At 39.2% G+C, this 17,652-nt stretch overlaps 1 protein-coding gene across 1 annotated transcript in view; it reads left to right on the top strand.

Annotated features, from left to right (window-relative positions):
• Positions 1–17,652, top strand: part of PTH2R (parathyroid hormone 2 receptor) — a 1,009,699-nt gene that overhangs the window by 314,627 nt on the left and 677,420 nt on the right. Inside the window, exons 3-4 of the mRNA XM_073633425.1 lie at positions 14,319–14,435; positions 16,302–16,423. Coding sequence (XP_073489526.1) covers positions 14,319–14,435; positions 16,302–16,423 — 239 coding nt within the window. The remainder of the gene's footprint in view (positions 1–14,318; positions 14,436–16,301; positions 16,424–17,652) is intronic.

The raw sequence follows: 17,652 nt of genomic DNA, 5'->3' as shown, positions 1-17,652 counted from the left end.
ATTGTAGCATATAATTGGTCCCCGATTGCCATGATTTCTGAAATTGCCTTTGCCTCTTCCTCTTCCTTTTCCTCTCTGCTTCCCCATGTACATTACCTTGGGTTTGCTGTCTTTTTGGTTAATCCTGTTTTCTATGGACAACAGGATAGGCAGGACGTCTCGAATAGACATATTGCCTGCCTCAGGCCTTGCTGTGAACAACCTTTCTTTCAACTGGGGTATTAAACCATCAAGAAACCTTTGTTTCACCAGTTGTGTAGATGGACTTGCAGTTTCTCCCGCCTTCTCTTCCTCTATTTTAATGCCTGCTTCCTCAGCCATATCACTTAACCGCCTCCAATAAGCCCCTGCTGCTTCCTCTTTCCCTTGCTTAGCATTCATAAATTCAGCATGTCTGGTTTGTCCATATATTTGGGGCAATTTTTCCTTCAATTTCTCACAAACCTCCCGTCCACTAACCATCTTACCTAGATTTTTGACGTCTACACCACATTCTTTAAGTATATAGCCAGACATGTTGCTTCCCACTGCTTTAATAAGAAGCTGATGAATGTCAGTAGCAGAAGCCTCATATGCTTCCTGTGCAGCACTAAGTTTGTTTGCAAACCCAATTGGATTCTTTCTAGGATCTCCCAATCCTTCTAATATGGCTCTCATATCTTGGGGACTAAAAGGTACATGCCATTTAATTTGAGACTTACTGTCAACAGCATCACCTTCAAAAACTAATTGGGTTCTGACAGGATAAACTGCAACAGATTTCTCTATGCCAGGGGCAGAAGGGCTGGCATCTCCCTTCCTTCTCTCTTCATCTTGCTGCCACAATTTGGAAATTATGGTTTGCTCTGGAAGTTCAGACTCTATCTCTCTTTCTCTGGCCAAAGCCTTAAGTTCAGAGAGATCTAGGTTTGCATATGTGCCTTTTGATTTATGCCAATCATCTGTTTCTAGGATACGAGCCAAATCCCTCTTTGTAGGTTGATATGGGGCTGTTAAACCTCTGCTCTCTACTATATTGCATAGCTCATCTTTTGTGTGTTCCATGTAATCTAATTCTTTTGCTTTTGTGCGTGGACCCCTTAAAGCCAAACTGGCAGCCACATAAGGTGGGGGGTCCTCCTCTACAGAGTCTTCTGGCCAAACGTAGTAAATTTGGGCAGTACTTTTATTAAATATCTCCGTCAAGCCAGTTTGATTTGCTACTTTAGCTTCTGTCTCCCATGTGCAAGCTATTCTCCACGTTCCTTCACTGCACAGTAGTGGGCCATAATCGTGCAGAAAAGTTTGCCATACTTTTAAATCAAAAGTCCCTTCAGATTTTAAAGGTTTAGCTGTTCCCTTTGTCCATTCTACCCATTTATCTAGGGGCTCAGTATAGGCAGAACCGTACCTTCGGTTCATATATTCTCTAGCGCTCATCTTGCGCTGGGCATTTTCTGAAGGCCTCTCTCCCTTCATTCCCTTAATTAATTTAATGCCCATAATGACTGGCCAGTCTTCTCTCTTCTCTACTTGTGCCTACACCCTCTTGCCTCTAAAACAAATAGTACAGCAAATCTGCAGATTTACAAGAATAGTCTCCACTTATCTATGTGGATAGAAGGGGTTTATGACAATAGACAAAACACTCATTAAGAGACCCTCCTCGTCTCTTCTCTTCTCTGTGAGTTTTATCTGACCCTACCATGCGCCTCTGACCCAGGTCGCCCACAAGGAGTCAACGCAGGGAACTGCAGAGGATTTTCCCTATCCACACACAGTCCAACCCGTGAAGGGGGACACAAACGCATTCACACACACACGTTACCCAACCAGAAAGGTCCGAGAGTGGTCTGGTTTCCTTGAGAACCGACAGATAGGATACATAGGAAAAGGCAGAAATATAGCAAGCTTAAGGGCAGCTTACCTAGCCGGCATTTGAGGTCTGCGTTTCCCGATGATCCCGATCGAAGCGCGGTTCCTTCTGGAGACTCTGCCAAACTCCTGGCTGGCTCGCCAAGACTGATATGACTGATTTCTGATTGGGACTCTAAAACAAAGTTAATACTGCAGCTGCAGGAACAGATTCACAGGACTCAATCACTGTGTTTAAAATGTCCGTTCAGTGAAAAATTTATTATTACATGTTATTTTATACATAGATAAGAAAGGGGTGGTGTGAGATGTTATTAAAAAGTAACAAATAGCAATATGTTATTAAAAGCTAACAAATAGAAATATATTATTAAAACCTAGCGAATAGAACAATTGCAAAAGTTAAACCTTGAAAAGGGAGGGGGGAGTAGAGAGCGTTTAGTAGGAGAAGTGTCTGTGTGTTAGGTGAAGGTTACAGAACACATTTCAACAGTGAGAACAAAATGGATTCTCTTGTGCTTAAATGAACAGTACAATGAATGTCCATGTCAAAGACAAAGGCATAATGAGCTAGCATGCATAGCATACCAGCTCATTATGAAATACTTACCTTAGATTGAAGCCCCCACAGCGGTCCCGGCACACTGCTCTGGCCATGTCTCCTGGAGTTATTTCTGGGTATCGCGGGCTCCAGCGCTGTGACTGGCCAGAACCGCGATGATGTCACTCCCACGCGCGTGGGAGCCACCGTTAACGGCACATCAGCTGAAGAAATGGCACGCTCGGTCCGTTCTTCAGTGCGCATGTGCCGATGATGTTTTCACATTCTGATATCTCCTAGACCATGCAGGTTTAGGAGATATCCACGGTACCTACAGGTCAGCCTTATTATAGGCTTACCTCTAGTCAAAAGTGGTCTGTAAGGGTTTACAACCACTTTAATGCCGCGTACACACGGTCGGACTTTTCAGCTACAAAAGTCCAACGGACGCTGACGGACTAAAGCTGGCTGGTAATCCGATCGTGTGTGGGCTTCTCCGGACTTTCAACTGACTTTTTTAGCCTCAAATCCGACGGACTTTAGATTTGAAACATGCTTCAAATCTTTTACGTCGTAACTACGACGGACCCCAAAGTCCGCTCGTCTGTATGCTAGTCCGACGGACAAAAAAACGACGCATGCTCATAAGCAAAAACTAAACGGAAGCACTCGGTCTAGTAAAACTAGTGTTCGTATTGTAGGTAGCACATTCCTCACGCTGCAAAATCTGTGATCGTTGAATGCAGCGCATTTAATGTCTTCTTTACGAATGCTATAAAGAACGAAGATGTTTTGCTGTTCATATTCAAACAGAGTTCTCCCAAACAGATTTCTGGATTCTTTTTCTCTTTGATCTCATGAATGACATGGTATGCTTTTTCAAAACAATGTTTCCATACTAATAATACTTTTTAAACTTTTTTTTTTTTTGGTGGAGTCATCTTTTCTTGTAATTTTTATCCAGATATTTATTTTATGATTGTTGTGGAACTTTTTTTCTGTTTATCTATAAATTTTTTTGTAAAGTTACCACAGGGAACCCATTTTTATATATATTTTTTAAATTTTTTTTAATGTTTGTAAAGTTACCACAAAGAACCCTTTATAATTTTTGTTTTTATAGTGATTTGTTATTTTTTTTATATAAAGTTAACCCAAAGAACCGTTTTTGGTTATGTATCTTTTTTTTTTTAAATACTTACCACTCGAACATTATTAACATTATTTTAATCTATTTTTGTTGTGTTTTTGCAAAATCAATGAGATTGTTGTCCCTTGTTAATTTAAAACATTGTGTCTAAAATCTATGATTTAAAATAAAAAACCTAAACTCAAAAAATATCCATTTATTTATGGTCTAAATAAAATAAAGAGGAAGTCAATGCTGGAAAAAGTATGCGTACAAGAAAATGGGGATCTTGAGGAGTCCATATAAGAGGGAGCACAATCTGGTCCAAGAATCCCAGAGATCAACAGCACCAGCAGATGATATAGATGTCCCCAGACTGTGGTACTACAACAGCCTGCGTCTTCTGTCAGACCAGACTGAACCCAAGTCATCACTTTCTTCTCTTCCCTGCAGCCTTTCCTCCACGCTGCCCTGCAGCCTTCCCTGCAGCCTTCCCTGTAGCCTTCTTTGGAGGCTGTGGCTCTGGTGTTTCAGTTGTGGCAGGAGGAGGAGGAGGAGGAGGAAGAGGAGGAGGAGGAGGAGGGGGGGCTGCCTCATGTAGTTGGGTGTTTCGTGTTAGCGTGCCCTGCAGCCCCTTCTGGATTGTTTCCCCAAATAGTCGCTCACAAATGAGGCGCTGCTCCCAATCCATTTGAAGAAGCCTGCTGGCTAAGTAGCAGCCATAGGACTCTTCCGCTTCAGGGGGGCTCTTCAAAAAATGGGTGGCCTCTTGCATGAGGCGCAGGGATGCCTCCTGTGTGACCGTCCCCTTCCTGGCCCTTTTTTTGGGAAGGTGGAGGGGAAGCACTTGTGATTGGGTCATGCTCCTACTGGGCCCAGCCACCTCACTTGGCCCAGCCACCTCACTGGGACCAGCCACCTCACTGGGACCAGCCACCTCCTGCCTGACACTGGGCCCAGCCTCCTCCAGGATGATGGAGAATCCGCCCTCCTCCAGGCTGTCCATGGGCCCGGTCTCCTCCTGCCTGCCACTTTCCACACATTCCTCCTGGATGGACTCATCCTGTGTATAAAAAAAGGACATAGTTTTATTTATTTATTTGGGGTTCATCAATGACACACAATTTGCTTCTCATGACTAGCAAATTCAATGTGAATACATCTCTTTAATAAAAGAGTCTAATCAGACACCCTAATTTTTTATAGCAGGTGCCAAACATATTTAGCCACTCCTGTCAATTGATATGTATACACAATTTTGAGGCCAAAATTATTTTAGACAATTATAACATCCAGTTAACATCATTAATATTAGTACAGTAAATATTTGTTAATATAATTTACCTGACTCCAGATGGTCATATCCGGTTCATCCAGGATGGAAGACCCAGCTTGCTCCTCATCAGCCTCTGCTGGGGTGGAGGGAAGGGTGGAGGGAAGGGTTGAAAGTGATGCCCTAGCTTCATTCTGGTCATCAAGAAAACGGAGTTGATTGTAGTACCACAGCCTGGGTACATAAACATCATCTGCTGATGCTCCTGATCTCATTGATTCCTGGATCTTCTTATGCTCCCTCTTATACATATTCCTCAAGACCCCAATTTTCTTGAGCAATGTCTCCATTGTTGCTTCCGGGATGGTCGCCTGGACAAAGGACAGAAGTCTCTCCAGCGTTGACTTCCTCACATGCTTTGCATAATACTGAGGGTGTTTCACCTCCCACAAATTCCTCATCTCTCGATATTTAGATATGAAAGCTGTAAGGAACTCTGGATCCTTAAATAGGGGATTCATTATATCTGGAAAAGATAAAGTCACAAGACAAAAAACACTTATTATTAGGTTTCTGCTAACCCCTCATCATCTTCTCCCTATGTAGGCCTCATCAATCTATCAAGCCATATAGGCCGCTTGCTACAAAGTCATGACCATAAAACAAAAAAAAATATTTAAAATTACCTTCGTTTTGTAACGTCCTGGTCCACTATCACCTACGCACAGAACGTACGTACGACACGTGCGCAAGGCCCCTCTTTATACACTACGCATGTGTGAAACTCCGCCTGCGTCGCCCGCCCCTGACGTTCGAAATTAACTCATGTTCTCCGCCCCCTAATTCGACGCACAGAACGTACGTACGACACGTGCGCAAGGCCCCTCTTTATACACTACGCATGTGTGAAACTCCGCCTGCGTCGCCCGCCCCTGACGTTCGATTTTAACTCATGTTCTCCGCCCATTTTTAGTTACGGCGCGTAGTGGGGTAAATAATGGCGGAGACACCTGACATGTTAACTACCTCAGGTAGCGAAAAAAGCCCGGAGGCTGGAACGTCAACCAGATCTGTGAGGCCTAGATTTAAGGCCTCCAATATGAGTTTTGAAGAGATGGTGGAGATGGTGGCCATTCTTCAAAAAAAGGACTATGATGGGAAGTATGGGCCGTACGCACGGCCAAATTTGCGCAAGGCCAAAATAATGGCGAAGGTGGTGGACACTTTACAGGCTTCTTTTGGGGTCCAGCGCTCCAAGGATCAACTTCGCAAAAGATGGTCTGACCTCAAGCTCAGGGAGCCGGATCAATACAGACGGATCCGTAAAGTGCTGAAAAAAAGTAAGTACTTGTCGTGTTTTTCTCTTGTGTTTATTACCTTGTATACTGCTCCATGTGCTTTTCCTTCCTATACGATTTTTTTGCTCATCGTTTCAAACGATTTTTTAATAAACCTCGTTACATATCTATAGATATATCTATCTATATATATGTGTGTATATATAGATATATATATCTATAGATATAGATATATATATATATATAGATATAGATATATATAGATATATATAGATATATATATATATATATATATAGAGAGAGAGAGAGAGAGATCAAAAGATTATTAACTATATTTCGAGATATTGATATCTAGATATCTATCTATCCGATATGTCTTTATAATTTTAAATATTGAGGTAAAATAGGAACTCTACACAAACCACTTCACTCCAAATGTTTGAAAATTACTATGTACTAAAATATCTGTGTGCTAAGTAGATTACTAATTTTTTGTTTCACATAGGGGAAAAATCACTCAGCCAACAAGAAGACAGTCCACCCCAAGCCAAACAACATGATTGGGAAATCAGCCCAAGTCCCACTGAGGATGTGGAGGAAGGAGAGGTGGGCGACATGGGCACCCCACCAGGTGAGTGTCTGACACACCAGCTTACGGTAATCTATGCATGGCTGCCTTTTCTTTAATGTAATTTTTCTACTCTATTTTAGGGGATCTGGTTGTGCTTGATTCAAGCAACAGTGCCACCCCCGAGGATGTGGAGGAATTATGCTACATGGGCACCCCACCAGGTCAGTGTCTGAGACAACAGCTTTATTATGGTAAGGTAAACTATGTATGTGTGCATATTTCTAAACACATTTTTTGGTTTCATTCCACTTTAGGTACAAGAAGTGACTATTTCACCTCAGACAGTGCCCAACGGCTAATTGGTCAAATAATGGCCTGGAACAGGGAGATCGATGAAATGCGTAATCGGCTGGATCGTATGCAGCAGGAAATGAAGGACATGATTGATGTTTTGGGTAGAATCTAAATGCCCTTTTTGAAACCCCAAAACATCGATCATGTCCTTCATTTCCTGTTTTGCTGACCCCATTCTGGGCCTTCTCTTTATTTTTTTGGCTGAACATATATGGCTGTTTAACATAATTTAAAAAAGGAGGGCTGTTTCTAGAAAATACATAAAAAATCCACAAAAAAATAAAACTTGATTAGAAAAAAACCAAAAAAAAAAATAAAACTTGATTTTAAAAAAAACCAAAAAAAAAATAAAACTTGATTTTAAAAAAACCAAAAAAAAATAAAACTTGATTAGAAAAAAAACAAAAAAAAATAAAACTTGATTTTAAAAAAACCAAAAAAAAAATAAAACTTGATTTTAAAAAAACCAAAAAAAAAATAAAACTTGATTAGAAAAAAACCAAAAAAAAAATAAAACTTGATTTTAAAAAAACAAAAAAAAAAAATAAAACTTGATTAGAAAAAAACCAAAAAAAAAATAAAACTTGATTAAAAAAAAACTAAAAAAAAATAAAACTTGATTTAAAAAAAAACAAAAAAAAAATAAAACTTGATTTAAAAAAAAACAAAAAAAAAATAAAACTTGATTTTAAAAAAACCAAAAAAAAAATAAAACTTGATTAGAAAAAAACCAAAAAAAAAAAAAAACTTGATTTTAAAAAAAACAAAAAAAAATAAAACTTGATTTTAAAAAAAACAAAAAAAAAATATTGATTTTCCAAAAAACCAAAAAAAAAAAATAAATAAAAAAAAAAAGGATTTTAAAAAACCAAAAAAATAAACAAAAAAGGATTTCCAAAAAAAAAAAAAAAAAAAAAAAGCCTGTTTGCGAAAATCAAAAAGGCAAAAAAATTTTTTTGTGGATTATGTAGAAATATTTAAATATAATAATATTTTTGCAAATTATTAAGATATCATTATATTTTTGTCTATGAACATTTTCTACTAAATGCATAACTGAATGCATAACAATGATTAATAAAAACATCTCCTTATAGGAATTAAATAAATGTGTGGTTTGTTATTTCAATGCTCAGTATCAGTTTGGTTATAATTGTAAAAAAGTTGTTTACAGTGGCAATGGAGCTTATTTAGACATTTAAAAGGAAAATACAGTTGGCACTACAACTGCTCGACCATAACCTAGGAGAAAGCCCAAAAGAAAGGCAAGCAATAAATATAATTCCAGATTTCATCAATATTTTTTTTATTTAAAAAAATTAAATATCCTGGCCCATTGCAATGGCCCCCCTACCCATAAAATAATTAACATATTGCTGTCTAACTTGACGGGCACTTTGGGGGGCCAAGCCAGTACGGACAGTATCCAGGCCCGTAAGGTTGTCATCTATAAGTCCGGCCTCAGGCCCAACTGTTCCTATATAATTTAGAGAATGTTTGTGTGAAAAGTTGTGCAGAATGCAGCACGATAAAATGATAAAATTAAGTTTGTATTCCGCCAAATTAATGGATGTTTGAAACAGGCGGAACCGGCTGGCCAGAATTCCAAACGCATTCTCAACCACTCTTCTAGCTCTGGCCAGCCTGAAATTAAAAACCCTCCTCTCCGGGGTGAGGGTTCTTTGGGGGAATGGCCTCATGAGGTGCTTGCTCAGAGCGAAGGCTTCATCGGCAATGAAGACAAAGGGGAGTCCTTCCACGTTATCCGCATCAGGTGGCAATCCCAGGCCACCACTCTGGAGACGCTGGCAGAACTCCGTCTGGGCAAATACTCCTCCATCCGACATCCGGCCATTCTTCCCCACGTCCACATATAAAAATTCATAGTGTGCCGACACCACCGCCATTAAAACAATACTGTGGAACCCCTTATAATTAAAATAGTATGACCCCGAATGGGGTGGTGGCACGATGTGGACATGTTTCCCATCTATAGCCCCTCCACAATTGGGAAAGTCCCAACGGCTGGCAAAATGGGATGCCACAGTCTGCCATTCCTGGGGCGTTGAAGGAAACTGGGGAATCAAACAAGAAAACCAAAATCATTAATTTGGAAGCTAACATTGCAAGAAAATTATACAATTAAAAACATTATTCCCCAGCATCAGTATAACATTAAATAATTTAATTCTTCTGGAATAACTAATATGGAAAGGCACACTTATCAGATTGCTCACCCCCTCTGATGGAACATTGATTACATTTTAGGGGGTTGTGAAATCCCTAAAAAAGATTACTTTTAGGACACGCAGGAATTTAGGGACTAAAAAGGCTACAAGACTGCAGTTGTTGCACTCTGCAGGTGCAGTTGCTAACCAGCTTACAGTAAATGAGGTAAGGTAAAAAGGCATTCATGTTGCAAGGAGTACACAATCACATGCAAGGGCAATTAATGAAAACACTTTGTGGCTTGCATATGATTTGATGATGGAAATCAGCAGAGCTTCTGCTCATTTACTAAAGCACTGGAACAAATGCACTTGTAGAGTGCACATGCATTTTGCAAAGTGCAACATATATTTGCTTTAGACAAATCAACACCACAGAACATTCAAGCAAATTTTTACGAGGGTGGGGGGGGGGGGTTGGGAAATCAAGCTAATTGCTAATTATCAGCACACTAAATACACTCAAACAAAATACATTCAAAATGAGTAGACTAGGTGGATATGTTCCCATCATTGCATGCTGGGGAGGTTATTGAAGGAAAATATACATGCATGACAAAAAATAACAGGAAAAAAATCCAGCATGTGTGAGGATAAAAAGGGGACATTCACACTATATTGCAATGATGGTAAGTAGTGTTTGAAGCAAGAAATACATTACATTATCAAAGATTACATAAAAGAACATGTGATGCTAATAAAAGAAAAATATCTTACCTTAATATAGTCCTTCTGCAGGACCTGGATGATGGCAGAACAGGTCTCTGGGATAATGATCCCCAGAGCCTGGGGGGAGATGCCTGTCGAGAACTTGAGGTCCTGCAGGCTTCTCCCTGTCGCCAAGTACCGCAACGTGGCAACTAGCCTCTGCTCCGGAGTGATGGCTTGCCTCATGCAGGTATCCTGCCTGCTGATATAGGGGGTCAGCAAAGCCAACAAACGGTCAAAAACTGGGTCCGTCATCCGGAGAAAGTTCCTGAAATCCTCAGGATTATTCTCACGGATCTCACGGAGCAATGGCATGTGACAGAACTGGTCACGCTGGAGCAACCAATTCTTGGTCCATGAACTCCTCCTCGCCCTGTTATGGACTGGTCTTGGTCTGAAGAATAAACTACAGCACCAAACACATACAATGCACGAGCTCGACGACGAGTACGTACAGGTAACATGGTTTCAAAACGGTCGGCTGGTCAGAACGCACTAAACAGAACGCACTGAAGAACAGCAAGGCCTGTGAAGAGCGACCTGAAAATCAGGAACGAGCGGACAATAAAACAAAGATTTCTCAATGCCAACTGACCAAACGCACTGAAAAGCAGATACAAACCTCACAAGCACAGACTGAACAACAGTTAAAACGAACTGAAAAATACGAGTCTCACAAGCGCGAATCGTCTCTCACCAAACTTCTACTAACATGAGATAAACACGAGATTAGCAGAAGGAGCCCAAAGGGTGTCGTACGGGCTATTGAACTTCCGTTTTATAGTGTCGTCGGACTTGGTGTACGTCACCGCGTACTAGGCTGTCGTACTTTTGTGTGGTCGTGTGTAGGCAAGTCCGTTCGTTAGAAAGTCTGCCGCAAGTCCACCGAAGGTACGCCGGAAGTATGTCGGACAGGCTGTCGGACTTTTGTAGCTGAAAAGTCCGACCGTGTGTACGCGGCATAAGAGTCCACTTTTTTTTTCTTTTTCTTTTTAAAGGGAAGCCCTGTGGCAAAAAAAATCAGTTTAACCATGTATGGGACAGCAGCTAAATGTGACCACTGATTTCAAATCAACCACAAAATAATAAGACAAAAGCCACAAAATATTAAGACAAAGTCCCCAAAAGCAGCAAAAGGGTTGACTTTCCAAAAGGCTAACAATCAGAATTAAGGTACAGTTTTCTAACTGACCTTACTCTCTCCCTATATGGTTTGTCAGCTTTCTCTACAACAGATTAAAATACACTAAAACCTCGTACACATGATTGGATTTTCTGACGGGAATTGTGTGTTGACAGACTGTTGGCAAAAAATCCTACCATTTGTGCGCTCCATCCGACAAATGTTGGATGGCAGGCTTTAAAATTTTCCGCGAATAACGGTCTGTTGTTGGATTTTCTGATCGTGTGTACACAAGTCCGTCAGACAAAAGTCCAAAGTACAAACACGCATGCTCAGAATCAATGATCACCAAACACAACATTAGCAGAAGGTACCTAAAGGGTGGCGCTAAAGAGCTGAAAAACCACATAGTACGTCACTACGTTCGTGTTTGTTGGACGACAATTGTATGCCGTTTGTGCCATTTGTATGCAAGACAAGTTCCTGGCCAACGCCCTTCAGACAAAAGTCTGATGCTTTGTCTGTGGAAAATCTGATCGCGTGTATGAGGCTTTACACTATGGCTGCTCTGTGTAACCCCCTTTTATAGTAAAAGGGATGGCACATGAAAATAACCTTCATTATTGTCTCTTTTAGGCTAGCTAAAATTACTGTTTGCAATAGAATTTGTATGGCGAAATTTATTATGAATTATGAGACCCACAGCATGTGTCAAACCTGAACCTCATTCCCACTGCTGATATTGCAACTGTGGAAACTGGTATGAATGGTTTATAGAGTGAAGGTATCAATTAGTATACAAACAACATTTTTTAAATTTATATACTAATCAGAAAACTTAAACATGTTCTAAACTCTAAAGCCCCATACTTGCTTACCAGGCCAATTCTGACATTTCTCTCCTACATGTAAAAATCATCATTTTTTTGCTGGAAAATTACATAGAACCCCCAAACATTATATATTTTTTTTAGCAAAAACCCTAGAGAATACAATGGCAGTCATTGCAACTTTTTATCTCGCACAGTATTTGCGCAGCAATTTTTCAAATACGTTTTTTTTTAAAAAAAAACAGCTTTGTGCGTAAAAAAAAACAAAACAGTAAAGTTAGCCCAATGTTTTAGCATAATGTGAAAGATGAAGTTACGCCGAGTAAATAGATACCTAACATGTCACGCTTTAAAATTGTGCGCACTCATGGAATGGCGCCAAACTTCGGTACTTAAAAATCTCCATAGGCGACGCTTTGAAAAATTTTACAGGTTACCAGTTTAGAATTACAGAGGAGGTCTAGGGCTAGAATTATTGCTCTCGCTCTAACGCACGCGGTGATACCTCACATGTGTGGTTTGAACGACGTTTACATATGTGGGCGGAGCTTACGTGTGTTTTAGCTTCTGAGCGTGAGCTACCGGGGACAGGGGCATTTAAAAAAAACATTTTTTTATTTATTTTTTTATTTTGCTTTATTTTTTTATTTTTACACTTTTTTTACATTACATTTTTTTTGATCACTTTTATTCCTATTACAAGGAATGTAAACATCCCTTGTAATAGGAATCTATCATGACAGGTCCTCTTTATGGAGAAATGCGGGGTTAATAAGACCCCACATCTCTCCTCCAGGCTGTAAAGCATAAGATTGGAAAAAAAATTCTCCGATCTCATGCTGACAGCCGCGATCGCGGCTTTGTTTACAATGCAGAGTCCGGGCGTGACGTCATAACATCGCGCCCGGGCCTCCGACGATCATAGTGATGACTGGTGACCATCTGGTCACCAGTCATCTCTATCGTCCTCATCCAGCGCTGGCCAATTCATTCTCCGGGCTCCCGATGGCACAGGAGAGCCAGGAGAAGCACCAGATGGCGGCGGGAGGGGGGGCGCCCCCTCCCGTAGCCTATAAGAACGGTGGAAGTGCCGCTATAATCATTCTTATCGTGCACAGAATTGCCGGCTGAAAAGAATGATATCTGAATGATGCCTGTAGCTACAGGCATCATTCAGATACCCCCCCCCCCCAAAGTGAGGACGTCATTTGACTATGGCCGGTAGCCGAGTGGATACACACTATCAGATTTTCTGCTGATTTTTGTCTTCAGATTTACCAAAACCATGTAGTGCAAGGGCCTGCCTGATTGCATGCAAATTGAAACTCCTAAGGTTTGACCTCATATTATATGGTTTTGGTAAATCTGAAGGAAAAAATCAGCAGAAAATCTGATGTATGTAGTGTGTAGTGTGATGTATTGTGTATGGGGCTTTAAGGTATCTTTACCTTAATGCATTCCCTGCATTAAAGTAAAAAATCTTCCACTGCCTGTTCCCCACACACACACACTCCCCTCCCCCCACCTTAAAACACTTACCTGTGTACCCTCTCGATCTAGCACTGTGCCCATTGCTGCTCTCTCTTCCAGCTCTCACAGGATACACTGACAGTAGTAGAGGCCAATGGCTGCTGCTGCTGTTAGTCATATCCTGTGAGGAGAAGAGAGAGGGGTGTGACAAACTCAAACTGTGTGTGTCTATGAACTCACAAAGCCCAGCTCAGGAACATGCACACAGCTTGCTATTGGGGCACTTACCGGAAAGGAGCAGTGCGTAGACTCCAAAAGAGGAGGTTAGCTACCACTCTGTGCAATGCCATTGCACAGAGAAAGTAAGTATAACATCTTTATTAAAAAAAAAAACTTTACAATCACTTTAACAGGTAATTATCATGGTAATTGTAATTTTTCATTGGAAATGTGTTTGTATTTTCTTTCTTCCCCAAAAAGCACTCACCCTATCGCCCCTCACAACCACCCACATCCTCCTGTGATAAACCCTTTTTCCCAGTACTGACAGCATCTTTTAACCCGACATCTTGTATCATAGAACATTCATCACTAATATTTTTACACACAGCACCAACAACTTTATTCTTACCCATATACTGAACACAATTTTTAACACATATAATAAAATATTATAAAGTCAATCAAGATGAAAACACTGCTGTTTTATATTAAAATTAACATGCCCTGAGAGAATGTTCTGTGGACAGATGCTTCCTCTTTAAATTGTGCTGTTTTTTTCAATTTACATTTACAATGTAAGCTTATTTACATGTATCACAAATACCATTGCATCTCCCGTTCCCTCTTTTTCCCAAACAGGCAAATGTTTGCTAATCAGCTTTGCCATTCTGATAAGCTGAGCCAGATTGCTGATTACTTATTTCTGTCTTGACACAGGAACAGAAGGAAGTTGTTTGCCAGAATGGGATGGATTGGTATGCTGGCCGAGAGGAACTCCGGGGAAGATACTTGCTGTCAGTTGTCCTGCGTATGTGTATGACTTTAATCACAGAGGTATTGAGTTCTCAAGCACACAATTACATACATCACTGTTTCCCACATGACTATATGGATATGGAAATACATTTACATTTCTTTCCTACATTTGCATATCTAAATACAACCCTACATAATTTAATAAGTATATTCAGTGCATCATTCCTTTATTATATTACTAAATCTAAAATATGCAGAGTGGATTATTTTATGAATGATTCTTTGTTGCCGAAGCCTCCAAATGTGGTGTGACCTAAGCCTGCCCTCCTAGTTTATACTCATTCCCAAGTGATTGAGGTACATGATTTTGTAATTGTCCTCCACAACACAGCACAGGTGGCTCACAACTGGACCGTGGAGAGCAATTTCAACAGAGAAATTTCCCTTCAAATAAAATATTTTTTATGTGTGTTTCTATTTCAGTACAATGTACAGTAATTATTCATGCTTCTGCTGCTTCATACACATTTAATACATTTATTAGTATTACCTTATTGTTAATAACATTTTGCTGTGAGTTCCATGCAGCACATACAGAAATATAACTGCATGTTCTCATGGCCCCCCCAAAAAAAGAACTCGAACGCAAATTCTGATTTAAAAAAAAAGAAAAGCATATGAATTGCATTTAAAAGAGAATATTGGAACATTAACGTAATACAATGGTTAGATAGCTACATTTCTGTATTTCGGGAATACAAATTGGAAAAAATATTTGATTTATTCATCTTCTTAGAAATCACTGTCAGAATTTATTGTTCCTAGCTGCTGTTTTTAGCCTCAGTGTTCATTCTATTTCTTCTTGTAAAACAGACAGTAACCTATATCTGTATATTATATTTTCAACAAAAATGTTCCCTGCATTTAAAATTCTATCTTCCTGTGTTCATTTTATTTCCAGTTTTTCTCTGTATATTTTATTTACTGGTTAAAATAGCAAAGAACAATCTGCATAATAGCTCCAATACCCTTCCTTTAGTATTGTAATTCTAAGGCAGTGCTATTTATATATATATATATATATATATATATATATATATATATATATATATATATATATATATATATATATATATTTCCATATACTGTCCATAAACCTGCCAGATATCAGATTGTGTGTAACATTCAGTTCACATAATATAAAGACTATCTTTGAAAAAAAACTTGGTGGGTAATACATGTAACACTGCAAATTGAAATGTATCATTTCGATTTTTGATCTATAAAGGTCTGGTTGGGCAAAACTAGGGTAGCATATGCTAAAAAGAGTGGGAAAGTATCAAGTTAAACACAAAGGTTTCATTCATTTGTGTAGTGATACGATTTTGATAACTAGAACATGTGCTTTACTCATGCAGGGCAAAACAGGCTTACTTTATCACCCCTATGCCCTATCCCCATATGACAGCACTGGTACTTGGTAATTGACCACACTGAGTGAGTAACATGCCCCTCTATACCTGAAAGTACTGACATTTTCTCTGCTCCAAGCAGCTCAACAGAAAGGTATGCTTTCGGAAGGGGTGGGTGGTGGAGATTAGCCACAATCTTTTATTTTTCTCTCCATGGACAAAGTGCTAGATTGATAAAGGTTGTGGTCACATGAACACTGGAGGTAAAGAGCTTCCAGGACCCAGGTTTTGTAAGTTCTGTTTGGCATGCTCAATAGGTGCATGATTGAAATAGGCAAAATAATTATGGAATGCAGCCACATGTACAGAGATTTAGAGCAGTGGTTAGAGGAAGGGTTGCTTTACAGGTGTTGAAAATATGATTTGCAATCCACGCATTAAGTTATGGATTCTACAATGTTTAAACATTTGTCAGATTATTGGAAACGTTGCATACTTAATTTCCATTGTGAACATATTTTTTTTTCTGCAGGAATGGTCTTTAGAAGATGTAATGCCAATGGAACCTGGGATTTTGCACAAAATTCTAACCGCTCTTTTTCCAACTATTCTGAATGCATTCGCTTTTTGGAACCTGAAATGAGCCACGGGAAAGTAACTATTTCTAGTTTATGTTGATAAACTTTACAAATCATAAGCGTTATAAACATAATTAAATTAAAGGCAAACCTTTCTTTTTAGATTTGGATAGAGTGGTTAGAACAATTGTCAGGTTTTATTGAACTTAAAGAGTAACTCCACTTTTGTTGAGGGAAAAAAACATTCCCTGCTAGGTGATCTATGTACATTGCAAGGATTTTAACAAACTTTGTTGCAGATTCCTACCTTTTGTTATTCTGAAGAAATCCCAGTGTGTTTGTCTGTGTCCTTGTGGTAAGTGAATCTGTATGGGAGTGGTTTCATAATTATCAACCAGCTGCTGCACCTGCAGAGCTCTAATGAGAAAAATTGCATCCCTTTAGATGTGATTTCCTACTGGGAGTATCTCACCAAAAATGACCTTTTTGTTGCAGGGGATGCCTGAAATCTAACTTGTATCTTAGTATAGACTTCTGGGAAAATCAATGAGCCAATCACACAAGCAGGAAATTATGTTTATGGGGGGCGTTCTGTACACATTCTGTGTACAGAATACCTCCAGGCAGCCATATTGCATTTTGCAGAAAATTACGGAGCTGCAGATTGAAAAAGAAAGGTCATTTGTATAACATTCAATTACAATATGACTTGAGTCGCAATTGTATATTGTATATTTTATTTATTTTTTGCTATTTTTATTTCCACGGTAGTGAAGTTACCCTTTAAAGTTTTATTGGTTTTCCCATATTGCAGCAACATCATATTATTAACATTATATATCAAGCTATTGCAAGATAAGCATAGCAATAAGGATCCAGAAATGTCAAATATGATGCATTATGCTTCAATACTAGGGAGTTATGTATGAAAATTCATTGGTCTGTAACAAATATAAACCAGTATCTTAGGATACACAGTATAATAAAAAAAACAGAGCAAACATAACAAATATGAGATATTAAAGAAATAGTGCCAATGACGATCTGATGTGGGAAACATTGACATATTAAATAAAAGCATATAGGGATACTATTACAAGAAAAGTGAAACAATATATAAAGCCTGAGATAAAACATTCTTTCGGGCACTTTCAAAATAAGTGTAAAATGAATTTTAAGCAATCAGACAACCAAATAAATTTTAGAGTATAGTATACATTTAAGGTGATAAAGCTGTATTACCCATATAGAGTAAAATTATGTAGGGACTGATTTTTTTCTTGCTAACATCAACTCAGAGTATGT

The sequence above is a fragment of the Aquarana catesbeiana genome, linkage group LG06, assembly GCF_042186555.1.
Source record: "Aquarana catesbeiana isolate 2022-GZ linkage group LG06, ASM4218655v1, whole genome shotgun sequence".
NCBI lineage: Eukaryota > Metazoa > Chordata > Amphibia > Anura > Ranidae > Aquarana > Aquarana catesbeiana.
This window is presented reverse-complemented; position numbering and strand designations above follow the sequence as displayed.